General features: G+C 50.7%; 1 protein-coding gene across 1 annotated transcript in view; it reads right to left on the bottom strand.

The window, feature by feature from the left end:
* The window catches only part of C3 (complement C3), a 35,638-nt gene extending 12,183 nt beyond the window's left edge, over positions 1 to 23,455 (bottom strand). The window contains exons 1-27 of the mRNA XM_068537136.1: positions 23,336 to 23,455; positions 22,639 to 22,831; positions 21,657 to 21,819; positions 21,489 to 21,559; positions 19,562 to 19,656; positions 19,376 to 19,458; positions 19,173 to 19,263; positions 18,940 to 19,042; positions 18,677 to 18,803; positions 18,259 to 18,374; positions 18,012 to 18,158; positions 17,139 to 17,348; positions 16,804 to 17,010; positions 15,305 to 15,463; positions 14,814 to 14,943; positions 14,465 to 14,536; positions 14,080 to 14,277; positions 11,249 to 11,360; positions 10,895 to 10,980; positions 5,034 to 5,176; positions 4,729 to 4,941; positions 3,476 to 3,542; positions 3,293 to 3,379; positions 2,366 to 2,569; positions 1,738 to 1,813; positions 1,307 to 1,466; positions 186 to 284 (exon numbers count right to left, since the gene is read on the bottom strand). Of these exons, the coding sequence (XP_068393237.1) occupies positions 186 to 284; positions 1,307 to 1,466; positions 1,738 to 1,813; positions 2,366 to 2,569; positions 3,293 to 3,379; positions 3,476 to 3,542; positions 4,729 to 4,941; positions 5,034 to 5,176; positions 10,895 to 10,980; positions 11,249 to 11,360; positions 14,080 to 14,277; positions 14,465 to 14,536; positions 14,814 to 14,943; positions 15,305 to 15,463; positions 16,804 to 17,010; positions 17,139 to 17,348; positions 18,012 to 18,158; positions 18,259 to 18,374; positions 18,677 to 18,803; positions 18,940 to 19,042; positions 19,173 to 19,263; positions 19,376 to 19,458; positions 19,562 to 19,656; positions 21,489 to 21,559; positions 21,657 to 21,819; positions 22,639 to 22,831; positions 23,336 to 23,406 (3,483 nt within the window). The 5' untranslated portion in view covers positions 23,407 to 23,455. The remainder of the gene's footprint in view (positions 1 to 185; positions 285 to 1,306; positions 1,467 to 1,737; positions 1,814 to 2,365; positions 2,570 to 3,292; positions 3,380 to 3,475; positions 3,543 to 4,728; positions 4,942 to 5,033; positions 5,177 to 10,894; positions 10,981 to 11,248; positions 11,361 to 14,079; positions 14,278 to 14,464; positions 14,537 to 14,813; positions 14,944 to 15,304; positions 15,464 to 16,803; positions 17,011 to 17,138; positions 17,349 to 18,011; positions 18,159 to 18,258; positions 18,375 to 18,676; positions 18,804 to 18,939; positions 19,043 to 19,172; positions 19,264 to 19,375; positions 19,459 to 19,561; positions 19,657 to 21,488; positions 21,560 to 21,656; positions 21,820 to 22,638; positions 22,832 to 23,335) is intronic.
* Positions 23,456 to 25,667: the final 2,212 nt, after the last annotated feature.

Genomic DNA, 25,667 nt, shown 5'->3' with positions numbered 1-25,667 from the left:
ATTACAGGACTTAAACTTGTCACACTCTTAGATGATTTATCTTAGTTAGATACTCTTATGGCCGCTGTGGGGGTTGTTACCGCACTGGGAGGACTGGAAATGGCTGGAAAGCAACACCTCACCTTCCCAGGTGGATGTGTCCTGGGTGGGGGAGAGGAAGAAGGGAGAGAGCGGGGGACACTTACGTTGACCTGTGCGTCGCAAATGTCTTCAGCCTCCTGCAGCGCGATGAGAACAAACGCCGTGAGGGACACGTCTTTCTCCTCGGGATTCTTGAAGCCACCCTAGAGGAGAAGCAGGAAACAAGGATAGGGTCACCAGTGTGTTCCCACACGCCAACCAACCCCCACCCCCGTAGGATCAGCCGGTCAAGGCAGGGCTGGGTCTCTTCCCAGGTTCCTCCCCAGGAGGGTCAAGCTCTTTGGTATTCATTCATTCATTTATTCATTCTGCAAATGTCGCTGATGCTGTGGTCGAGATGTTGGATGAAAACCAGACTCCGGCCCCAGCCCTCATGGAACTCCCCATCTGGTAGGGGAGACAGATAGGAACCAACCAGCTCATCAACAAATATATAATTACAAACTGATGAGTGCTGCACGGGAGAAGTGGATGTGGCATTGAGAATGGATAGTGGGAGGGTGACTCAGTCATGGATAAGTGTCCCTGAGCAATGGTAGCTGGAACCACAATCTGAACAGTGAGTAAGAGTAAAGTCTCAAAGAGGGCAGGGGTTAGCATGCCAGGCAGCAGGAACAGCATGTGCAAAGGCCCTGTGTCTGTATAGAGCAAGGCTCCCGGCAGTACAGACGGAGTGTGGAAAGAAGGAGGTAAGGCTATGAGGCTGGAAGCCTGAAAGGTCAGGCTAAGGCATCAATTCTCCAACTTAAGCACACCTGGTGGGGGTGGTGGGGGGAGGGTGTTAAAACTCAGATTCCTAGGCGTCGCCCCTAAAGTTTCTGATTCAGTGCATCTGGAGTGCAGCCTGAGAATTTCTGACATTTTGCATTTCTAACAAGTTTGCAGGTAGTGGGGACGCTGCTGGCCTGGGGACCACACTTTTAGGGCCACAGCTCTGAGTTCTGTGTTTAAGAGCAATGGGGAGCCAGGGGAATTTCATTTTGCACCAGATCCTGCAGGTCTCTGGTTTTTGCAAGGGAGGAATGACACTTTCAGTTCCCTCATTTCCCTGTTCCCACACACAGTGAATTGGGCAGTGGGTGGATGGCGGGATCTTCCTCCAGTCTGTCCTGGGATGCTCAGGTGCCCCTCTCCCCCCAGCCTGCCCCGAATCTCTGCCTCTTACAATCATTTCTTGGTGTATCACGGGCCCATCCTCCTGGAAGACTCCATCAGGCTTCTGCTTCTCTAGGATCAGCCATTTGACGGCCCCACAGAGGACCTGGGAGTCGATGGCGATGAGGTTGGAGGCCAGTGCAAAGACCTTGACCACGAAGGCTGTCAGCCTGGTGGGTGGGTATAGAGCATGAGCCAATTGTCTCTGGGATCCGTAGACTGGCATCCCAGCCAACCAATGAGCAGAGAGAGGCAGGGCCTAGCCTGGTTGGCCCAGGTTCCCTTCCCAAAGCTCAGGACCCAGCGTTGCATGCAGGTTACACAGCGGGCTGGTACCTTGATTCTGGGTGGCGACCCGCCTAGACCACCCCAGGCCAGGATCCAGGCCCTGCTCAGGGAGGTGCAAGGCTGAGGATGGGCAAGCTGATCGTGGAGACTCACCAGGTGCTGGGTGGCCGTTTCAGGAAGGCGGCGAAAGCCGAGTTGGGTTGTCTGTAGGCCAGCTGCTTGGTGTACCCTGCAGGGAAGAGAGAAGTGTCACCAGAGGCTGAGTGGAGGGGGCGGCTGGGGTGGGTAGGCCAGGAAGGGGAGGGGCTTAGAAAGAGGATAAAGATTCTGTGAGGGGCGGGACAGGGGTCCAGAGAGGAAAGGTGGGGGCTCTGGGCAGGGGACGGGTGTATGGGAGGGAGGGGAGCTTAAAGCAGAGAGGGACTCAGAGAAGGTGGGAGGACCAGAGAGAAGAAGGGGAAGGAGTTCTCGGAGGAGAGGGGATTCAGAGAGAGGAGGGTTCTCAAAATGGGTTCTCAGGGGCAAGGGGTCCTCAGCGGGGGAGGGAGCTCAGAGAGGGGCTCAGAGAGGGGTGAGGGGGTGGGCTCAGAGGAGGGGCGGGGCCTCGAATGGGCGGGGCCTCAGGAGTGGAGGGGCGGGGCCTCGAGGTGGGCGGGGTCTCAGGAGTGGAAGGGGCTCAGAGGGGCAGGGTCCAGGGGTGGAGGGCTTTCACAGGAGCGGGTCTCAGAGAGGTGGAGTCTCAGGGGTGGAGGCGGCTCCGAGGGGCGGTTGGGGCGCACACCCTCCTTGATGAGCTCCAAGGCCTCCTGCCGCTTCTCCAGGCCGAACTTCTCCCACTGCTCGGTGTTGTCTAGGTAGTGCACCGCGATGACCGTGGGCGTCATGCTGATCATGTTCTGCTCTCCGCAGCCCGAGGGGGTTTGGATGAGGTGCTTCAGTCGCTCCCCGTTGATGGCGTCCTCTGTCATCTGGGCCACTGGGGTCCCTGCAGCCGGGCGTGAGGATGGCACTCAAGTCTGGGGCTGCCCCCAGCGTTTCCAGGCTCTGACCAGCCAGGGCCCAAGGGGTCAGGGACACAGCTGGGAGCATGTGAGTGATGGAAATGATGCACGGCGGAGTGGCTAGAGGGGGCTCTGCATTTGTGGGCGGTGGGAGTGGGCTTCCGCTTCACAGGGCAACTCCGGTCCCTGGGTCCTCTGGTTACACCAGTGGTAAAATAATTCCAGGAACAACCACCATGAATACTTTTATCATGCTTAATGCTATTTGCTAGGCTCTGTTCTAATACCATACAGTATCTCATTTAATCCTCCCAACAACCCTTAGATATCAATACTATTATTCCGCCCCTATCACAGATGAGGAAACCAAGGGTCTCCTCCCGAAACCTTACAGCTCTCAAGTTGCAAGGTGCCTTTCCAGCTCCGTCTTCTCCCTTCTCGCCCCAGTTCTCCATCCGAGGCAATTAAATCCAGAATTTCTGCTCTTGAACTATACCGCTCTTTATCAGCAAAAGCTATTTGCTGAACTAAGTACTGCCTGGAGCCTTCTATAAAGCAGATTAAGGAGGGGTTCTAGCTGAAGAGGAGGTGGGAGACACAGTGGTTAAATACTCCTGGGATTAGATGGAACTGGGCTCCCTTCTCAGGAGTCATGGCCCCGCAACACCATACTGGGTCCCCTGGGATTGGGGCCAAGGGCATCTCACCTTGCAGGAGGATCTTGGTCTCTGACTCCGTGTCTGGGACTTGGTCACTGAGATTGGCAGCTTTGATTTCCTCTCGCTGCACTCCCTCTGCCGGGTGAATGGGAGACACCGATGGCACCAGCCCCCTCCCACCCCACCCTGCATCACCACCCAGGCCTCACCCCCTCTGCCTCGCTGACTCACTTTGGCCCAGATGTTCTGGATCCAGTGTGCGAACGGCCACAGTTTTGTTGACTCTCATTCCTTCTGGCTGGACAGTGTTGGGGGTAGGGGGAGTCGTGTGAATAAAAGGGCAGACGGACAGACAGTCAGCAGGGCACTGTTCTTGGGATTACTATAGCACAAGGCATGATGGCCTCCACCTGACCTTAGCTGTGTGACTGGAAGTCAGTTACTTAATCTGTCTGTGCCTCAGCTTCCTTCCTTATAAGGAGGTAATATAAACATCTACCTCATACCCACTGTTGTGCAAATTAATAATAAAATTATAAATTAATGAAGAAATAACAAGACCTTTAGAAATCTTCCTATGTGCCTAGAAGATTGCTTTCCTGGGGTTAATTCATGTAATCTTCACAACAACCCACTGGAGTGGGTACTGCTATTATCAGTGCCATTTTAAAGATGGGGGAACTGGGGTACAGACAGGTGAAGTAACTTGCCCAAGGTCACACAGCGAGTAGAACAGAATTTGGGCTTGAACCTGGTAGTCTGGCTCCAGAGTCTGTTTTTAACCCAAATGCCTCTCAATGGGCTAAATAAAATAAAAATAAAAATCTAAAAATAAAACAAATAATATAAAAGTAAAACAAAAATTTTAAATAAATAAATAAGAATAAATAATAAAGAAAAGAGAAAAAGAAAAAATAAATGAAAGAATGTACATAAGTACTAACACAGTGCCTGACACATAAGTGCTCAATTAAAATAGGGGCTATCTTAATTAGAATCAAAGGCCCAATGTGAGCTGTCATGTGTCTACAGATAAACCTTTTTATTTTATTTATTTATTTATTTGGCTGCACCCTGCGGCTTATGAGATCTTAGTTCCCTAACCAGGGATCAAACCCGGGGCCCCAGCAGTGAAAGCGCCGAGTCCCAATCACTGGACTGCCAGGGAATTCCCATCAAGATTATTAAAGTCAAAAGAAAACTCCTATGCTGAAATGTGTTACAAAATGTTATATTTGATATTAAAATATATTTTAATGAAAAAAATATTATTGATCTTTGTTTGAGCTTTCGGGTGCCCCCTAAAATTGTGTGCCCAAGGAGAATACCTCACTTGCCTCACCCTAATCCCGGCCCTGCCTCCAAACCTCCAGGACTCCTGAATTTCCTAAGGTTGGCCTGGGTCTCTAACCTGGGTTGACAGCACAGGGAGAACAGGAGCCGTTCCTGAGGGACAAGGGGCAGCAGGTAACCCAAGGACTCACCACGACCTTCAGGGTCTTCTTGACACCATCACTGATGAAGCGGTTGTAGACAGCAGCCTTGACCTCCACCTCATGGAGGCCGACCTTCAGGGGCACAATGACATAAGGCACAGGCACCGAGGACTTGGGTGGGATGATTAGAGTCTGCTGGTGGCGCTTCTTGGCAGTTGCCAGGCTACAGAAGGCTGGATTGTAGAGCAATTCCACCCTCACCTGCCGGGGAGAGAGAGTATCAAGTCAGGGGAATGTGCCACAGACCCTCTTCTCCAAGCCCCCATCATGCTTTCATTGCACCAGGGGCCCACCTTGAGCTCTTCCGCCTCCCGGTAGTTGTAGAGGACAGCTCGGATCTCCACCTGCTCATTGCGCACAACAGAGTAGGGTAGACGCAGGTCAATGAAGAAATCCTGCATCACCGTGACCTCATAGGGGTCAGCCACACAGATCCCTGCCCGGGTGGAAACAGAACACGAAGTGTCAGGGGTGGGGCGGGGGGGTGGGCAAGGTGGACTGGATCCAAGTTCAGGTCCAAGTTCTTGCCCCTACCAATGTCTCAGTGCTTACCTCTGACCACTGGAGCTGTCCCAAGGTCAGCCTGTCTTTGCAGAAGCCCACAGACGAACCATCATTAATGGTGATAACTTACAGATGGTGGTGGTGGCTGGGAGTTGCCATGATTTAATGGTTCCCATTTTCTTTGTAATTTTACTCATAGATAGTTGTGTAGGAGGGAAGAAGGCAAGCACAAATGAAGGGTCTATATGTACGATCTCCAAAATGGTAGCCCCAAGTGGTCACTGGGCACTTGAAATGCGGCTAGCTCGAGTGAGAACTGGATTCCTACTTTTATTTCCTTTTAATTAACTTAGATTTAAACTTAAAAACCAATGCTCATTGTGAATGTAATAAAAACCACTGAACTGTTCACTTTCAAACGGTGACTTTCATGTTATGTGAATTATATCTCAATTTTAAAAACGATGCTTGATTCAGTGATTGGAAAACTTTTAAAGTTTTTAGTTTAAGTATGTTTAGAACAACTTGGATGGGCCAATCTACCTTTTCAGCTGTAAATTTTATGGATCCCAGAATACAGATCAGAGTATTTTCAATGAAAAGCTAGCATGCTAATTTAATGCACTGTCAGTATAAAATACATGGCAGATTTCAAAGGCTTAGTACAAACAAAAATAAAATACATGATTAAAAATTTTGAGATATTAATAGATTATTCTTAAACATTAATAGATTTGCTATTGTAACATGATTAGTGTGGTAGTGGTTTTGCAAATTTTTACAAAATGTTGAAATAATAATATTTTGGATATATTTGGATTAAATAAAATGTATTATTAAAACTGATTTAGTCTACTCCTTTTTGTGGGGCTACCAGAAAATTTTAAATGACATACACAGCTTGCATTATATTTCTAATGGACAGCGCTGATCTACATTGTAAAAATCAATAAAAGGACACCTCAACTAAAATTGGAGAAGGGAAGGCCTGTAGAAGGAGCTCTGATGTCCTACCACCCACTTCAGTTATCCCAAACAGGAAGATGTTATCCCAAACAGGAAGATGTCAACAGATCCCAATAGGAAGAAGCTTCAATTACAGACCCTAACTGGAAGAGATGTTTGCACTCCCAAACAGAAAGTGCAATTAACTTACTACAGCAGGAGGAAGGAAGATTTTCTTCCTGCCCAGCAACAAGCCCAGACAATGAAAACACTGCAGCTCAGCCAATGAGAAGCTGTCTTACCTGAACTATTACTTTCCTCCAATGAGGAAATTTTTCTCTTGCTGATGACTTGTTTGCCCTACCCTTCATTCTATAAAAACCTTTCATTTTGTACAACTCCTCTGAGTATCTTCTCTGCTTGCCAGAAAAGATGCTGCCCAGCTCATGAATTGTTTAACAAACCCAATTACATCTTCAAATTTACTCAAGTTGAATTTTGTTAACAACATCGAGCAAAACGATGCTTAAAAACAGTGGTTACTTGTGATACAGCAGTTACCAGATGAAATGTAAGCAAAGTGTCGATGCAAGTGAAATTTGTGAAAACATTATCACATTAATAATAATGTTACACCAAGAAATCTATTAAGATTGGAAGGAATTCCCTGACGGTCCAGTGGTTAGGACTCCCTGCTCTCACTGCTGAGGGCCAATCCCTGATTGGACCAGGGTTCAATCCCTGCTTGGGGAACTAAGATTCCACAAGCCACGTAGCACCGCCAAAAAAGAAAAAATAAGAAGATCTGATAATTTTTCGTATTCTTCAATGGCAGAAAAAATAATAATCAGAGGCTTGAACAAAATCCTTATTTCCCAATCTACAGTCATTTACTCATCACCCTCGGGGGGTCTGCTATAGTCACTGGTTTAATTTACCATTTCTTACCTACTATTTACATTTTTAAACTCAAATTTAATTTACTACGGTGCATGAGAACCCAGGTTCTTGTGCTATAAACAGGATGTTACCTCAAGGAAAACAAAATGATTTTGTGAAATACTGGTTAGCTTGTGTTGCCCGCAGAAAGCTAGACCACTCTCTCTTTGTTTAAAAAAAGGAGTTAAACAAGAATTAGAGACAAGGTGAAGACATCCTTGCACTAGACTTAGCTTTTCTCCTTGAATGAGATGGAAGGAAGAATGGAAAGGGAACCAAAAAAGGAATGACTTCTGATACACAATTCCTGTCACTTCAAGGCAGTGAAACAATTATTCTGCGTGATACTGTGACAGTGGCTACAAGTCATGATGTATTTATCCAAACCCATAGAATGTACAACACCAAGAGTGAATCCTAATGCCAACTATGGACTTCAGTTCATAATAATGTATCAGTATTGGCCCATCCATTATAACAAACGTACCACACTAATGCAGGATGTTAACAATAGGGGAATCTGGGGGAGAGAGGGGTACATGGCACCTCTCTATACTTTTTGCTCAATTGTTTCTGAAAACCTAATACATTTAAAAAAAATCTCTTAGTTAAAAAGAAATGAGGGGGGGGGCTTCCCTGGTGGCGCAGTGGTTGGGAGTCTGCCTGCTAATGCAGGGGACACGGGTTCGAGCCCTGGTCTGGGAGGATCCCACATGCCGCGGAGCGGCTGGGCCCGTGAGCCACGGCTGCTGAGCCTGCGCGTCTGGAGCCTGTGCCCCGCAACGCGGGGGGGGGGGAGTCGCGATGGTGAAAGGCCCGCGCACCTCGATGAAGAGCGGCCCCCGCGCCGCGATGAGGAGTGGCCCCCGCTTGCCGCAACTAGAGAGAGCCCTCGCACGAAACGGGGACCCAACACAGCCAAAAATAATAAATAAATAAAAATTAAAAAAAAAAAAAAAAAAAAGAAAGAAATGAGGGACTTCGCTGGTGGGCCAGTGGTTAAGAATCCGCCTTCCAATGCAAGGGATGTGAGTTCAATCCCTGGTCTGGGAACTAAGATCCCACGTGCCACGGGGCAACTAAGCCCGTGAGCCGCAACTACTGAGCATGCAAGCCACAACTGGAGAGCCCATGCGCTCTGGAGCCAGTACGCCACAACTAGAAAGAAGCCCTCACGCCACAACGAAGAGCCCGCGCTGCAACTAAGACCCCACACAGCCAAAAAGTAAATAAATAAATAAATATTTTAAAAAAGAAATGACTACGCCAGAAACTAACACAACACTGTAAATCAACTATACTTCAATTAAAAAGAAAAAGAAAGAAAGAAATGACTTCTGATGCCTGCTTTGTGTCATTTAAGGAAGCGTCTATGCATCTCCGAAAGGCATTTACCCTTTGATCCCTAAAGTATGTTCGACTCCAATAATAAAAATAATAGCTCACACTCATTGAACATTTACAATATGCCAGGTACTATTATCACTATTATAAAATCCCAACACTTTGAGTAGGTACTATTTCTATTGTGCCCATTTTATGGATGAGCACAGAGAGGCTGGGTAACTTGACTAAGGCCACACAGCTGCCCAGAGGAGGACCTGGGATTTGGACACAGGCACTTGGGCTTGGGAAGCTCCCTGCTTTTAACCTTACTGACTCTTTAATTCCTAATAGCTCACAAGTCTAAAAATTTCAAGTTCTATTGGTTATGATGCTACAGTCTTTATGCTGAAGTTTGGATTCCTGAAAGTTTCATTCACTTGTGATCCTGGGCAAGTCACCTGCTTTCCCTGGCTTCAGTGTCCTCATTTGTAGGAGAATCATAGTACCAACCTTATAGGGTAGTTGTGAGCATTAAATGAGATAATATGTAGAGAGTTAATAATGTTGAAAAGATATCACAGGCAAGATCTAAAGACCACAGGGATTCTGCCCCACCCCACCCCCGGGGACATTTGGTAATATCTGGGGACATTTTGGATGTCACAACTAGGGAGATGGGTTGCTACTGGAATCTAGCAGGTAGAAGCCATGAAGATACCCAACATCCTATATTGCACAGGACAGTCCCCTGCCACAAAGAATGACCCAGCCCAAAATGACATCAGGGATGAGACTGAGAAATGCTGGTGCAGGGAAGAACTCTTCCAACATTCATGTCCATACAAATCTCCCTGCACATTCTGGCTGAGCCTGTCAGGAGTGACTAAGCTTCTGAATGTCTAACAAACTCCCTGGGTAAAGCTACTTTACCAGTTTGCAGCTGGTCCAGGGAATAGGCTTTGAGGGGCAAGGATCTAACCGTGGTTTTCAACTTTTTTTTTTTTTTCAAGCTGCAGGAACTTTTTTTTTTAGGTAAAGGAAACCTCACACAGAATCTCGATATATGGAAATGTACAACAGGCGAATACGAAGATGCTCTGATTTGAAACAGGGATGGGGGCCCCAAACTAGAACTGTGCTGAGTGGGTTTGGAGTCTCAGGCAGAAGGAAAACTATGTGCTCTGTGTATATGGTTTCATCTGCCATCATCACTTGTTCAAGAGAAGTTAGCAGAAAATTGCAATTCCTTCCATTAGAAGCAAGATAGGCAAAGAAGCAGATTTTGAAAATCTTGAAGCCAGGAAAGTAAAATGATAATAAAGTATAATTTATGATAAATTACAACTAAACACACTTATACTAGAGTATATTAAATTCTGAGTTCGGTATAAATAAAATACACTTGATGTTGTGAGTTTTAATACACCTATTTTTCAAATGTTTTAGTGTTTTCAATAGTTTCTCAACTACTTTAATGCTCTGGAAAAAAATTAACCTTTAAAATATACATAAAACATGCATATGGGGCACATCTTTCCTTTTGCCTCAAACTCCATTATGGCTCGGCACGGTGCTGGTTTATATTTAAAATTTGGATATTTTGTACAACATGGTTTTTTTTGCATTCATTTTGATTTTTTCCCAAAAACACTATTGCATGAAAATATGATTTATCTTGATGACTGAGATTTTTGGCACCAACTTAATTTTGCATTCAAAGTCAGTGCCTCACTCTCCTTGCCCCATTCGCAGACCTGCTATACGTCATCCATATTTGGCTAGGGTGTGTCAGGGTCTCACACCCAGCCCTTGGTGGCGGTGGGGAGGGAGGGCGGGGGGGTACACATACACCTTCTTTTGTCGTGTTTCACAATCTAACCACCAATGTTTCAATCACTCATTTCATCCCGCTTCCTCTTTTATTTTTTCTTAATTGCTTTACCCAATATCATGGCAACATCACCCCTGCAAAGTTTTTGTTGCTGTAAATCATTCTGTATGATACTATGATGGTGGATACATGTCATTATACATTTGTCCAAACCCATAGAACGTACAGCACCAAGAGTGAACCCTGACCTCAGCTAAGAACTTGCAGTGATCATGATGTATCCATGCATCCTTCGATTGTTACAAATGCACCATGCTGGTGGGGGATGTTGATGGTGAGGGAGACTGTGTCTGTGGTGGGGAAAGGGGTATATGGGAAATCTCTGCACCGTCCTCTCAATTTTGCTCTGAACTAAAACTGCACTAAAACTAAAATCTATTTACAAAAAGCACAATGTCACTCACTTTCTACACTCTTAATGCCTCTCCAGGAACCAGGGGAAAGTGCCAGCCACCAGGAAACAAAGGATCTGTCAGGATTGAATGAGAAAATGCCCGGGTGGTTCTGGGGTCCTGGCCTCCTGAGGACCAGGCCACCATCCTCTCTCACCTTTCTTGTCTGACAAGCTCACAGCCAGAATCTCCCAAGTGGTGATGGAGTCTTTCAAAAACACGTTCATGAGCTTCGTGGAGATTCTGGATTGGGGAGGGGAGGCATTAGAAGATGCCTAGCAGGGTGGAGGGGGAGAGCTGGTAGGGAGGGGCCCCAAGGGACAGGGTTGGAAGGGGGGCTGGCGGGTGGGCACGTGTAGGTAGCCCCAACTCTTCTAGGCTAGGTTGTGTGATTCCACAATGATTCCAGAAAAGAGGGGGCATTGAGGTGCATGCAAACTCAATGTCCAGTCTGGGGTGATGATCGGGGCTGGCCTGGGGGTGGGCTGAAGTGGGAACATCCCAGCCTTACCCATTTTTGTCTGCGACTTTAAGGTCCTCAACAATGGTCCACAGCCAGCTCTCTGGGAACTGGCTTCGGGAAATGATGTCCTCCTCCGGGATTATTTCATCATCCAGGTCACCTGCGGGGGTGGGGGGGGGTGGTGGTGGGAGTTAAAACAGACCCACTTTCCCCACCTTCCCCTTTTAGATATTTATCTCTATAATACCCTGGAGGGATTCCTAGCAGCGACACACCCAGGGTCACGTGATCACTTCCGGGGACCCTAGGCACATTTGCCTCTGGGGGCTCCTTTCTCCATAAAAAAAATTAAATATCATATTTTACAATTCTGTTGGTAGAAAGGTGAAAATAAGCCAGACTGAACTGGATGGATTTTTTTTTCCCATCTTTGATTTTCAAGGGAACGAAAACATTTGCATGAATGAGCCTCTAAAAGCATCAATGGCCCTCAAGCACCATGCCTGCTGTGTCTGATGGTTAAGTCCATCCTGAAAGCAACAGGGTGAGTTGAGAGGTTCCCCAGACTTGATGGAGATTGCTGAAGAGATGGTGGCCTTTAAAAGCCAGCTTGACCCCGTCAGCACGAAGCTGGGCTGGAATGAATAGAGTTCAACCCTGGCTGGGCTTTCCTCAAAAAATGATGAACAGATTTTAATTTGGCTCTGGGTCTGCCTAACGACAAAGTACGTGGAATTCCATAGATGCCCCAATCCACCCATACTCTGGAATAATCCATCGAAGTGCCCTTGGGGTACTAACTTTTAACCAACCCTCTGTCTCATCCCAATTGGCTAAAGAAATGACACAATGCTGGGAAAAAACAAACAAAAAACCACCCATGGGGCTTCCCTGGTGGCGCAGTGGTTGAGAGTCTGCCTGCCAATGCAGGGGACACGGGTTCGAGCCCTGGTCTGGGAAGATCCCACATGCCGCGGAGCGGCTGGGCCCATAAGCCACAACTACTGAGCCTGCGCATCTGGAGCCTGTGCTCAGCAACAGGAGGGCCTGCAATGGTGAGAGGCCCGCGCACCGCGATGAAGAGTGACCCCCACTTGCCACAGCTAGAGAAAGCCCTCGCACAGAAACGAAGACCCAACACAGCCATAAACGAATAAATAAATAAATAAATAAATAAAATTAAAAAAAAAAAAAAAAAAACCACCCATATGTGTAAATTACACCCCAGTAAATCAGAAGTTTTGTCCAAATTTCCTCTTTGCGAAAGAAAAGTCTTGGGTCACTGGAGCAGAGAGCACCATGTCTAGTTATTGCAATTTGCAAAGAGACTGAAGGTAGAAGTCTTTGTTCATGTGTGTTGGGAATCTTTGTGTCTTTGGAGGGGGGGAGGGTTGGAGGAGTTGCTAGTTTTCCAGATAAAGGAATTTAGACCTATTTGACCACTTTGGCAATGGCTGCCTTTGAGAGGTGCCTGCAAACATTCAGTTTTGACAAAGCCCATCCTGGCAGAAAAGTCCTTCTCTTAATTAAGACATACTAAAAGATGTTTAAAAAAAGGAGGGATCAGTTCACACCGGGGTCCTCTGCCTCTCAGCCGATGGCAGTGGGGACTCTTGTTAATTCTGTAAATGCCACTTTGTGGTGGAGACCATTCTGGTTTTGCTTGAAATGGGCTTCTAAGAGAATTTTCTCTTGGCTTTGCTTAAGACTGACGTGGCCGGAGATATAAAGTTTCAAGTGTGCACATCCAGAACTGAATGAATGAATGAATAAACATTGATTAGGCATAAATTAGGCACCTCTCTTTGGAAGGCAACATTAATTAGTTTTCTTTGGTAAAGGCAAGGCTAGAACCCATCTTAGTCTTCCCATTGGCAACTAGTGTGACCAGCCCTATCATCTAGAACGTTCCCTCAGACCATGGATGTCCTGGGCACTGCTAAGGTCAAACTTCAGAGTGACAGGGCCAGGGCCAGGATGAGCCTCCCAGGCAAGGGAAGAAGGACCTAGTCCCCCACTGGACTGGGTCCTTCTTTCCTCAGACCGGAATCACCTAGCTCCTCATCTGAAGGCTTCTTTCCTCCTCAGACAGGCGCCTCCTCTCTCCTCGGACAAGCACCTCCCCCCTTGGACAGGCACCTCTTCCCCCCTTGGACAGGCACCTCCTCCCCCCTTGGACAGGCACCTCCTCCCCCCTTGGACAGGCACCTCCTCCCCCCTTGGACAGGCACCTCCTTCCCCCTTGGACAGGCACCTCCTCCCCCCTTGGACAGGCACCTCCTCCCCCCTTGGACAGGCACCTCCTTCCCCCTTGGACAGGCACCTCCTCCTCCCTTGGACAGGCACCTCCCCCCTTGGACAGGCACCTCCTCCCTTGGATAGGCACCTCCCCCCCTTGGAAGGCACCTCCCCCCTTGGACAGACACCTCCTCCCCCCTTGGACAGGCACCTCCTCCCCCCTTGGACAGGCACCTCCTTCCCCCTTGGACAGGCACCTCCTCCCCCCTTGGACAGGCACCTCCTCCCTTGGATAGGCACCTCCTCCCCCCTTGGACAGGCACCTCCTCCCCCCTTGGACAGGCACCTCTTCCCCCTTGGACAGGCACCTCCTTCCCCCTTGGACAGGCACCTCCTCTCCCCTTGGACAGGCACCTCCTCCCCCCTTGGACAGGCACCTCCTCCCCCCTTGGACAGGCACCTCCTCCCCCCTTGGACAGGCACCTCCTCCCCCCTTGGACAGGCACCTCCTTCTCCCTTGGACAGGCACCTCCTCCCCCCTTGGACAGGCACCTCCTCCCTTGGACAGGCACCTCCTCCCCCCTTGGACAGGCACCTCCTCCTCCCTTGGACAGGGGCCTCCTCCCTGCTGCCGGACTCACTCCTGGCCAGCTCCAGGGTCCCGTCGCGGCTGTGCTGCAGCCGCAGCTGGGCGATGTATTCGCAGCAGTCCAGGAAGGCCTTCACGCATGCGTCGCCTTGCAGGATGAACTGGGCCCGGCGCTGGCACGGGAACTTCATGAGGTTGTCCCGCATACCGTCCTCACAGCACTTGCGCAGCTCCTTGTTGTACTGACCCGCTGTGGGAGCACAGATCCCCCGCCCCGCGCGCCCTCAGCCCGGGCCTCGAAGCAGGAGGCCCTCAGGACAGACCCCAGGGAGAACTTCCCCACGGCCAGGTCCTCCCCCTCCCTCTCCATCTGGGATCCCGTAGGGGCTGGATCTCGGGTGGGAAGCGGTGGGCGAGCGCCGAAGGAGGGCTCCCACCTTTATCCATCCTCTTTTCCATGAGCTGCACCGAGCGGCGTCGGCGGGCGGCTGGTTTCGGGCACTGAGGATCTAAAGGCGGGTGGACCAGGAATCAGATGGGTTAGGCACCTACTGTGTGTCCTTGGTTTCCTCCCCACAGTAGTCCCCCGTGAGGTCGGGGTGTTATTGCTCCCATTTGACAGATGCAGAAACTGAGGCTCCGAAAGAAGTAATTTGCTAGATGGTGGTGGAGGCGGGACTTCAATACCCCCACCCCCATCCCAGAGCGCTGCCCTTAACCTGTTCTCAGTATCTGGGAGGTGGAGGCCCTGTCCCTCCCTAGCCCTGCTGCTGGCTGCATCCTCACCTGCCCTCTGGGCGGTCTGTAGGCCTTTGCTGGTCTTGAGGGCCAGCCCTGCATCCGTGAAGACGCCGGCATAGTCACTTCCACTGCCTGGGGTGCAGCCAATGTCTGCCTTCTCCACTATGTCCCAGATCTGCAGGGGGGAGTGGAGGCCGAGAGTGTGGCGAGATCGGGTCAGCCGTGCCTCCACCGACCGGCCAACACGTCCATCCAACCCTACCTCATCCATCCTCATCCTGGTCCCCAGGCTGGCCGGCCATGGTGGACCATCTGGAGTTAGACCTGGAGCTGTGTCCATCCCCGGGACCATCCCCAGCTTGGACCCTTGTCCATCCACATTCTCATCGTCAACTTGACTTCAACCCATCCCCGTATCTGCGTCCATTCAGACCTCTACACTCAACCCACACTCAAACCCATTTGTTCCCCCCAGCGCCATTCCCACCTTAACCCAACGCCATCTCCAAACCAACCTCTGTGACGCGGGGGCATACCTTACTCTGGGTCAATTTGTTCTTCTTATTCAGCACAAACACACCCTTGTCCACGGCCACCAGCCCCACTCGGGACCCCTGGTCAGCCTCGATCTTCAGGGTTATCTGTTGCCCAGGCCGATGGTGCCTCTCTTCCTTCCCGCCATTTTTCACCACCAGCTATGGTCAGGGGCGGGGTGGGGTAGGGGGAGGTTTGGAGGGGAGGGAGGGAGAAGTCAGCCCTGCAAGGCCCTGGTCTCTGGAAGCCAAAGACAAAGGAGGTCCTGGGCTGGACTGAAAGGAGAGAGAGAGGAAGGGAGGCAGGCAGAACCGGCATCAGGCAGAAAGTCAAGAAAAGAGAGAGAACCAGGAGCAAGAGAGATATTGAGTACAAGCTTCCAGTTACAAAATAAATGAGTCTTGGGGATGAAATGTACAGTGTGGGGAATATAGTCGATAACCACGTAGTATCTCTGTATGGTGACACACGGTCACTCACTAGACTCATCGTGGTGAACACTTTGAAACGTAGAGAAATATCGAATCACTATGTTGTATACCAGGAACTAACATAGCGATGTAGGTCAATTATACTTCACGACAAACAAACAGACTCAGAAGAAGAGATCAGATTTGTGGTTACCAGAGGTAAGGGGAGGGGGAATTGAATGAAGGTGGTTAAAAGGTACAAACTTCCAGTTGTAAGATGAATAAGTACCAGGGGTGTAATGTACAAGATGCAAATATATATAATTAACGCTGCTGTACGTTATATATGAAAGTCATTAGAGGAAACCCTGAGTTTTCACCACGAGGGAAAAGATTATTTTTTCTATTTCTTTAATTCTGTACCTCTATGAGATGATGGACGATCACTCAACTTATTGTGGTGATCATTTCATGATGTACGTAAGTCAAATCATTATGTTCTACACCTTAAACTTAGTGCTGTATGTCAATGACATCTCAATAAAACTGGAAGAAAAAAAGATACTGAGACTGAAACAGAAAGGGAAGAAAAGAAGAAGAGAGAGGCAGGAACCCTGCAAATGGGGGAGAGGAACAGATTCAGAAGGTTGGAGAGAGGGTTTCCCTGGTGGCGCAGTGGTTAAGAATCCACCTGCCAATGCAGGGGACACAGGTTCGAGCCCTGGTCCGGGAAGATCCCACATGCCGCGGAGCAACTAAGCCCGTGTGCCACAACTACTGAGCCCATGTGCCGCAACTACTGAAGCCCACGCGCCTAGAGCCCGTGCTCCGCAACAAGAGAAGTCACAGCAATGAGAAGCCCGCACACCGCAACGAAGAGTAGCCCCCGCTCACCACAACTAGAGAAAAGCCCGAGCGCAGCAACGAAGCCCCAATGCGGCCAGAATAAATAAATAAATAATAAGATAAAATAAATTTAAAAATTTAAAAAAAGAGTTGGAGAGAGACAGAGCCAGAGGGCCCAAGATGGGGAAAGTGACAGCCAGGTGGAGAGTCCCCAGATGGGCACAGAGAGATGCCACACAGCTTACCGTGCCCACACATGAGTCCCTGACATCCACCCATACGGAGTCGGCCACCACCTCCCTCTGGCCGTTGCTGTTGATCAGCGTGTAATAGGCTACCAGGCGGAAGGAAGGGATGAAGTCCGTTGTGATGGTCATGGGCAACACCACCAGGTCCTGGCCGGGCTCTCGTACCTGCCGCCCCACCTTCAACAGCTTCCCCTTGTTCATGACCTGGGGAGAACAGGTCGGTATAAGTATCGGAAAGGTAAGAGGGAGGATGCGGGGTGGGGGTGGGGGGGGGAGCCGGGATGGCGGAGGAGGGCTCCCGGGGGTGCTGGGGGTTCTAGGAAGCCACAGACCAAGTAAGTGTAGTAGCGGATCTTGGCTTGGTGGCTGGGGTCCGTGCGCAGGTGGAAGTTGACATTGAGAGTCTCCCCAGGCTTAAGCTCCACTCGGGGCACAGAGAGGTGTAGGTAGTTGTTGGAGTTGCCCTGGGTGTTGTAGGGTAGGGCCTGCATGGTCCTGCTCGCCTGTCGCGCCGCTGGGATATTCTCCTTCTGTGTGCGTACCTGGGTAAGGAAAGACGGATGCATGCTGGCCCCCCCAGAGGTGTCCACACCCATATCCCTGGGACCAGGGAATATGGTATTTTAGGTGGCAAGAGAGATTTTGCAGATGAGATTAGGTTAAGGATCTTGAGGAAATGGGGAGGAGATGGGATCATCCAGGTGAGCCCAATGCCATTGCAAGGGTCCTTATAAGACGTCTAGGCAGAAGGTAGGACCCTGCTGTGCAGATGAGAACCCTTCTATGCATGCAAACTACTATATATATATAGGATGGATAAACACCAAGGTCGTCCTGTATAGCACAGGGAACTATATACAATATCCTGTGATAAACCATAATGGGAAAGAATATGAAAAAAAGAAGGTATATACATATATATATATTCAGTCATATATATATATATAACGGAATCACTTTGCTGTACAGCAGAAATTAACACAACGTTGTAAATCAACTATACTTCAATAAAATAAAGTAAAAACAAGAGCTCTTCTATGTAAATGAAAACATCTCTCTGTGGATGGTACATCCCTTTATGCAAATGAAAGGACCTCCCCTGTATGCCCAGGACAGGATCCCTTTGTGCAAATGTCAGGACCCTGCTCTACAAAATCAAGCCCCCTGTCTCCGGGTGCGGGGTCGCGAGGCTGGCCTGGACTCACGGTGATGGTCATGGGCTGCCGGTTGTTGAGTGTGTTGATGCTTAGCTTGGCCACACCGTCCTCCTGGGTCAGGGACTGCACGTTGCTGCCCTGGGTCACTACGGGGATGTGGCGGGCAGGGGAGCCGTCGGGGTTCGTCACGAACACCTGTGGGTGCAGGCCAGGTGGAGGGGGTTCAGGCAGACCCAGAGGCATGGCCGTGCTCAGGAGCAGTGGAGGGGGTTTGCAGCCCCGCCCTGGGTCTCACCATGAGGTCGAAGGGCATGGCGGGTTTGAAGAACTTGGGGGTCTTGGTGAAGTGGATCTGGTAGGGGGAGGTCACGATGGGGATCCCGGTACGCTCTGCCTCCACCATGTCGCTGCCTGAGGGGGGCCAATCGTGAGGCTGGGCTCCTGGGCCACCCCTCAGGACCAGGCCTCCCCCCCCTCAGATTGGACTCTGCCTTCATACTGGGCCTCTTTCCTCGGACTGCATCTCCCCCATAAACTGGATCCCACCTTCATTCTGAACATCCACCCTCAGACCGAGCCTCCCCTCTCAGACTGGGTCTTGTGCTGCAGACTGGGCCATCCCTGTCAGACTGGACCCTGCCTTCCTTCTGGGCCTCCCGTCTCAGGCTGGACCGTACGGTGGTGCTGGGCCTCTGCCCTCAGCCTGGCCTCACCTGAGTGCAGGATGACGGTGACGGACACATATAAGGACTTGCCCACTAGGGCATTGGCTTGGGAGGGCTGTACCCCGTTCAGCAAGACCCGTCGTTGCAGTTTGGCCTCCCCGTTACCGTCAGTGATCTGGGGGAGACGGTGAAGGCTCAGCGGAGGCGGGGGTGGGATGGGGAGGGGGGCTTGGGTGAGGGAGGGGCGTTGATGGGGACAGGAGAGATGTGTTCAGAGTGGAGGAGACTTCGAGGGGGCTTCTGTTAGGTACCGGAACACGGGTGAGGGAGTGGGCCAATGAAATCCTCCGGTCACCATCCTGGACTCCAAAGATGACGAAAGCTGTCCCGTCCACATTCTCCCCATACAAGAACCTGTGAGGCGGGGAGAGTCTCAGATTCTCCCCTCCTTAAAAAGATGAGTCTTCCTCCAAACTTCGGTTGGCTGTGGCTGAACCCCTCCCCCTAGCTGGTCCCTCCCCTGGCCACCTCCCCTGTCCCTCACCTGGCAATGATGTTGACCTTCAGGCCATCTGGGTCATCGATGTAGTAGAATTTCTCTTCAGGCTCCACTTGGACCTCAAAACTGGGCAGCACTGGGGGAACAGATCGTGGTGGGGAGTGAGCGAGCATTGGGCCCAGAATTATGCGCTCCCCGCTCCTTCCCCACGCCCCACCCACGGCTCCCGGGCTCCCTGCTCCTCTTACCGTACTCCTTCACCTCAAACTCAGCAGAGAAGACCTGCTGCGGAGAATCTTCGTAGTGGGCTTTGATCTTCCACTGCCCCATGCTGTGGCGAAAGCAGGCTAGTGATCTGACCAGACCTAGCAGCCCCCCACTCCCTCTCCTGGGGTAGGGGAGCCCTGAACCCCCTCCTGGAGGGCCTGACATACTTGACCAGCTCTGGGATGTTCCAAGACAAGGCCAAGATGCCAAACTGGTTGTGAGAAGACAGGGAGTCCCGCTTGATGGGAATGCCATCGGGGGTCTGTGGGGAGACAGGGAGAGAAATGGCTCTTCAGAGACCAGGCTTAGCCCTTTGGCTCTCCCCTCCCTCTCTGTGTCTGGACACTCTGTGTCATGTCTACAAGGGCAATGGTTAAGAACATGCATCTGAGCCAGTCAGCCTGGGTTCAAATCCCCACTGTGCCACCTACAAGCTGTGTGACGTGGGCAAGTTACCTAACCTCTCTGCGCTCAGTGTGCACATCTAGAAAATGGAGATAATTATAGCTCCTATGTCACTGGTTTGGGACATGTTAATATAGGAAAGAGCTCGTGGTGATCAGTGTCTCTCTGAAGACTAATAAAAACTAGCATTTATCACCTACTTTTAGTAGGTGCAGGACCCTGCACTGAGCATTTGATTTGTATAAATCACACACAATTGCCCACATTCTCCTTTTTTGACCTAAAGCATAGCAATGTCGCGTGGCTTGACCTAATACACATATGATTTTATTCGTTGCCAACAACAGGAGACATCACATAGAAATCTGGTGTTCTGGCCTCTCTTGGAAATTGTGGTAATTGTGGATAACGTGCTCCTGTTGGCACAAGGTGACATTTCATGGGAGCCGGGCAGCTCTGTGCCTTCAGAGAGGAGGTGTGTGCTGTGTTCTCTGCTCCCCGCAGATCCCACAGTCCCTAAAGCCAGCTCACAGCCTTCAGAACCTGGTCCCTGTTAGGTTTGTGTGATCTCAGTACATACTCACCAAGATCCCGTGAGGGCACATGCTCCACTCCTTCCCTTCCTTCTCTCTCCCTTCCTCCTACACTTGTTTTTCCCTGCCCATCGCTCCCTGCTTCTTTCTGCCCTCTCCTTCCCTCTCTCCCTTCTTCCAGTAAGTTTTTATTTACCCTGCTACCTGCCAAGCGTGGTGTCAACAGATAATCCCTTTCCGTTTGGAATTTAGGTTCAATGGATGTTGGGGGAAGGTGCAATTAACAAATGAATAAATCCAATTTAGAAGATGCTAAAGGGAGATGGCCCGGAAGGGAAAATAAGAGTGGAGGAAGGGAAAATGAGAGTGGAGTGTGTGTGTGTGCATGTGTGTGTGTGGGGGGGGGGGGGGTTGAGGGGCGGGGGAGAGAGGGGGTGTTGCAATTTTATGGGGCGCTCAGAGAGGTCTCACTGTAGAACTGGGACACTGGTGATATTTGAGCAAAGACTTGAAGGAGGTGATGGAGCAAGCTGTGTGGAAATTTGGAGGAAGAGGGTTTTTTGGATAGGGGGAATAGCCTGTGCAAAGGTCCTGGGGCAGACTGTGCCTGGGTTGTTGGAGGAACAGTGAGGAGGCCCGTGTGGCTGGAGCAGAGTGAGAGACGGGGAGACAGGGAGGAGGTGAGGGCAGGGAGGGGACGGGGTAGGTAGGGCCGGGCCTAGTGGGCAGCGGGGAGGACTTGGGCTTTTACCCTGAGGGAGGTGGAAGCCCTGGAGCGCTGCGGGCAGGGGAGGGGTGCTCACAAGCGTCCTCTGGCTGCACTAGCCGGAACAGACTACATAGAATTAGCGTCTGTCAGGTCATTATCCCAATCTTCAGATGAGGAAACGGAGACTTGGAAAGGTGAAGTGACCTGCCCAGAGTCAAACAGTGACCAGGGGTTTATCGGGACCCAGAATCCACGGGCGCAAGCATCTCTCCACGTAGTCTCCCTGGGTCTCCGCCCCGTCTCCCCATCTGTGTGCCTCTACATATTTCTTTGCCTTTAGGTCTCTGCTGCTGGGCCTTTGCCGGTGTCTTCTTTCTCTGTCTCTATCTCTTTGTCTCTCCCCGAGTCTCTGCCCCGGGTAGGTCTGGGGCCCCGGTTGGCTGGTACCTCAATGCTGACGATAACTGTCTGGCCCACGGGCAGCAGCTTGTGGTCAACGGTGAAGATCCGATAGAGGACTGAGACGAGGCGGGAGAGAAAGGGAGAGCTGGGTGAGGCCCTGCCCCTCCCCCCAGCCCTGCCCCCGGCCCTCTCCAGCCACCCCCAGACCCTTACCCTTGGAGCCTGGGGTGTAGATGGTCTTGTCCGTCTGGATGAAGAGGTACCCGCTCTGAAGGCTGATCAGCACCACCTTCTCCACCAGGACGTTCCCGAATTCCGCCTGGACAGTCACGAATTTGTGCCCCGTGTCTGATTTTAACTCCTTGCTGGCCGGGATCTGGGCATGAACCAGGGGATTATTAGGCGTGTGCTCTAGGGCCCCTTGCCTTTGGCTGGATCCACACCTACCCCTCTTCACAACAGAGCCTGCCCATCACTTCTGGTCTCCCTTGTTTGCCCAGGTTTGGGGAAAAAAACGGTACTTGGAGAGAAGGCAAGGGCAAGAGAGGGGGTGGGAGTCAGAGGGAAGGATGGGCAGTGGGAATCAGACAGGGGGCTCAGAGGAGGGAGAGCTCAGAACGGGAAGGGGACTCCGAAAGAGGAGGAGACTCAGAGAGGGGAGGGGCTCTGAAGGAGAGAGGGCTTAGAGGGGGAGGGGCTTGGAGGGGATGGGCTCAGAAATGGGGAGGGGCTCAGAGATGGTCCGGCTTGGAAGGGGGTGGAGTTGAGAGAGATAAGGGGGCTATGTATAGCACGGGGAACCCTGATCAATATTATATAACAACCTAAATGGGAAAAGAATTTGAAAAAGAATATATACATGTATATGTATCACTGAATCACTTTGCTGTACACCTGAAATTATCACAACATTGTTAATCAACTATATTCCAATATAAAACAAAAAGTTAAAAAAAAAAGTGGAGGCACTTCAGAGAAAGCAATGGAAGAAGCAGCGGGAGGGGCTCAGCAAAGGGAGGGACTCAAAAGGGGCGGAGATTCAGAGAGGGGAGGGGTTCAGAATGGGGAGGAGACTCAGAGAGAAGGGGCCGGGCTCAGAGTGGGTGGGGCTCAGAGAGGGAGGAGGGGCTCAGCAGGGGGAGCACTCAAAGAGGGGGTGGGGTGTCAGCGGGGCTGGGCTCCCGTGCGTGCCCACCTTTATGGTGACGGTGCCCAGGTAGCCATTGGCACTGTTCAGCTCGGTGTTTTCGCTGGACAGCACTTGTCTCTTGGCCGGGAAGTCGTGAACGGTGACGGCGACTGGTATATTCCCTTGCCCTTCGTGGGCCTCCAGCACCACCATCTCCTCGCTCTCCAGACGCAGGATGTTGGGGGTGATCATGGAATACCTGCCGGAGGGGAGCACAGGCCATGGAGCTGTCATGCCTGGAGCCCGAGATGCCAGCCCTATCCGGGTCAGCGCTCTGCCCCAGCCCCTGGTCCCACAGGGAATCTGGTGACCGGCAGACAGCTCAGGGGCTTCAAATCCCATCAACTCCTGAACCTCCAAATCCAAACCACCAACTCTGGGAGCCCTAACCCCTAAATCTTTAAACACCCCAAGTCTCTAAACACTCAACCCTGGAACACCCTAAACTTCTCCCTAAACCTCTAGCACCCCAGACCTATAAATACAACCAACTCCACCTCCTCATTCACATACACCCATAAGAAATCTCTAAACCCTTAAATCCTGAAACTACAAACTCCCAGATCCTATGAAGTCCAAACTTCCCGTCCACAGAAACACCCAACACCGCGCATGCGCCCTAAACCTGCAGGGACCTGTACCCACAAATGCCCACTCCCATCTCAGAAGCAGCCTTGTTCGGTGTCGGGCTGTGACTACTCACATGGGGTCCCCCAGGGCCAGGGGGAGACTGGCCAGCAGCAGCAGCAGACTGGGACCCGAGGTGGAATGCATGGTGCCAGGACAGTGAAGGGATGGAGGGACAGAGAGACGGAGGGAGAGGGGGGGGAGGAGTGAGCAGAGCTTGCTGGAGGCTGCCTTTTATCTAGCTCCCGCCTTTCTCCCTCCTCAGCCCAGCCCTCCACTCCCCATGGGCTCCCCCCTCCCTGGTACTGCCCCAGATTTCTCAATACTGTTTCCTAAGTTTTTCAGTCTGTGGGGCGGCATGAGCTTGGGGTAAGTAACCCGAGGGCATGTCCTCCTGCAACAGGAACACAACAGCCTCCTGCCCTGGGGCCCCTCAGGGTCAAGGCCAGCTGGTGAACAGGGATCTTTCCCTGTCACACCCACTTGGTAGTAGAGGAAAATTGAGGACAGAGGGGCACCCCCACCCCAGATATGTGGGCCTGATCCTCAGTCCACTTTTGGCTGTGCATTTATTCACCAAACCCTCCCTGTGAGTCCATCTCTATGCTGGCAGCTGGAGTCCCACTTCTAGAATCTTCCATGCTGGGGTGGGGGACAGAGTCCAGCACCAAAGCTCCTAGCCCCATGGAGTGCCTTCCCCAGTAGAGAAGAACTCAGCTTCTTGGGGGGTCAGGGAAGGCTTCTTGGAGGAGGGGACATTTCAGCTGGGCTTTGAAGTATGTGTAGGAGTTCACCATCCAGGTGAGAATGTTTTCTAGGGCAAGGAGAGCCTGGAGCTCCCTTCACCTCCTCTCATCAAGAAGCCTGAGTAGTGGGACTTCTCTGGCGGTCCAGTGGATAAGACCCTGAACTTCCACTGCAGGGGTCACGGGTTCAAGCCCTGGTCGGCGAACTGAGATTCCCCCATGCCTCAAGGTGTGGCCAAAAAAGAAAAAAAAGAGGCCTGAGTGGCTATGATGGTTTATAAAAGTCATAATTGAGGAAAGTCCCATGGCTAGCTTTTGTGTTACATCAGCAACCTCTTAGGATATTATTATTATTATTAAAAAATGTATTTAACTTTTTGCATACTCATATGGTTCAGCATCTAAAAATAACCTTCCTCCTGCTCCTATTGCTAGCCGTCAGGGTCTCAGACATGACCATGTAACCAAATCTTGTGTTTCTTTCCAGAGGTATCTTATGTGTTTACAAATGTTCACACGTTTTAAAAACAAATATCAGCAAGCTCTACACACTCTTTCCCGCTGGTCTCCCTGGGTTACACCTTGCTTTTTCATAAACAATATACCTTAGAGATTGTTTAATATCAGTGCTCAGAGAGCTTCCTTGTTCTTACAGGCAACTGCCTAGTATTACATTGTGTGGAAGTAACCAGACTGATGGACAGACAGACTTCCCATTGTTACAAAACCATGCTCCCTCCAGGGAGTAATCTTGAGCTTGCATTATTTCCCAGCTCTCACGATTATTAAGTGGTAAACTTTGGGCAACTTACTGATAACCACCTGAGCCTCGGTTTCCTCCTGTAAAGTAGGGTTATAACAGCAGCAACTTCAAAGCGTTCTTACCGCAATGAGAAGAGATCGTACTGGATCAAAGCCTGCGTGCAACAGTAATCTTGCTAGATATCGCTAAATTCCCCTCCATAATTATATTGATTTGCATACTTGCCGGCCCTGCACAAAATCGCCAATTTCCTCACGGCCTCCCCTTGAGGGCATATTAGCAAAACTTTGTATTTTTGCCTCAGTGTCATTTTAATTTGATTTGAAGTTGAGCATCTGGCGGAAGGGGGGATGTGAAGCCAGGTGTAGGAGGGGGATGGTGTGTTGATGGGGGATCCAGACCCCTGGAGGGCTGTTTTCCAAAGCTTCCTTGAAGGGGTTAACAGGGACCTCACTCTGATTTCCTGTAAACCATGCTATTTTCCTGGTCATGCCCCCATGCCCCAAGCAGGGGGAGGCGTGGAGCAATAGAACAAACCTGGCTTCTGTCTGCTTTGATTGCAACACCCTTTCTTTGGAAGAGGAGGAGGGTGAGGCAAACACCTGCTTACTTTCCAGATACGGGGTTCCACTTCTGAAACTGGGAAGGGGGCCACCTGCTAGGATCCCCCAAACCCCAATATTTATCTTCCTCCCCTTTCCCCCCGCCAAAATACCCACCCAGTCTCCTGGTTTCATTATATCCTTAAGCATTCAAGGTTGCGATTTTCCAACCTTGAGAAGGAATTCCTGCTGGCCTCGGTCTCCCTGCAAGGCTGGCTGCTCCTACCCCAGAGCCTCTGTTAGTACATCTGAGCAATGGGACTGATGGTGGTTCCTGCTGTTTTGACAATTAAGGGA

The sequence above is a fragment of the Eschrichtius robustus genome, chromosome 2 (genome assembly GCF_028021215.1).
Source record: "Eschrichtius robustus isolate mEscRob2 chromosome 2, mEscRob2.pri, whole genome shotgun sequence".
Lineage (NCBI taxonomy): Eukaryota > Metazoa > Chordata > Mammalia > Artiodactyla > Eschrichtiidae > Eschrichtius > Eschrichtius robustus.
Note: the sequence above shows the minus strand (reverse complement) of the source record. Positions and strands in the feature narration are given on the sequence as shown.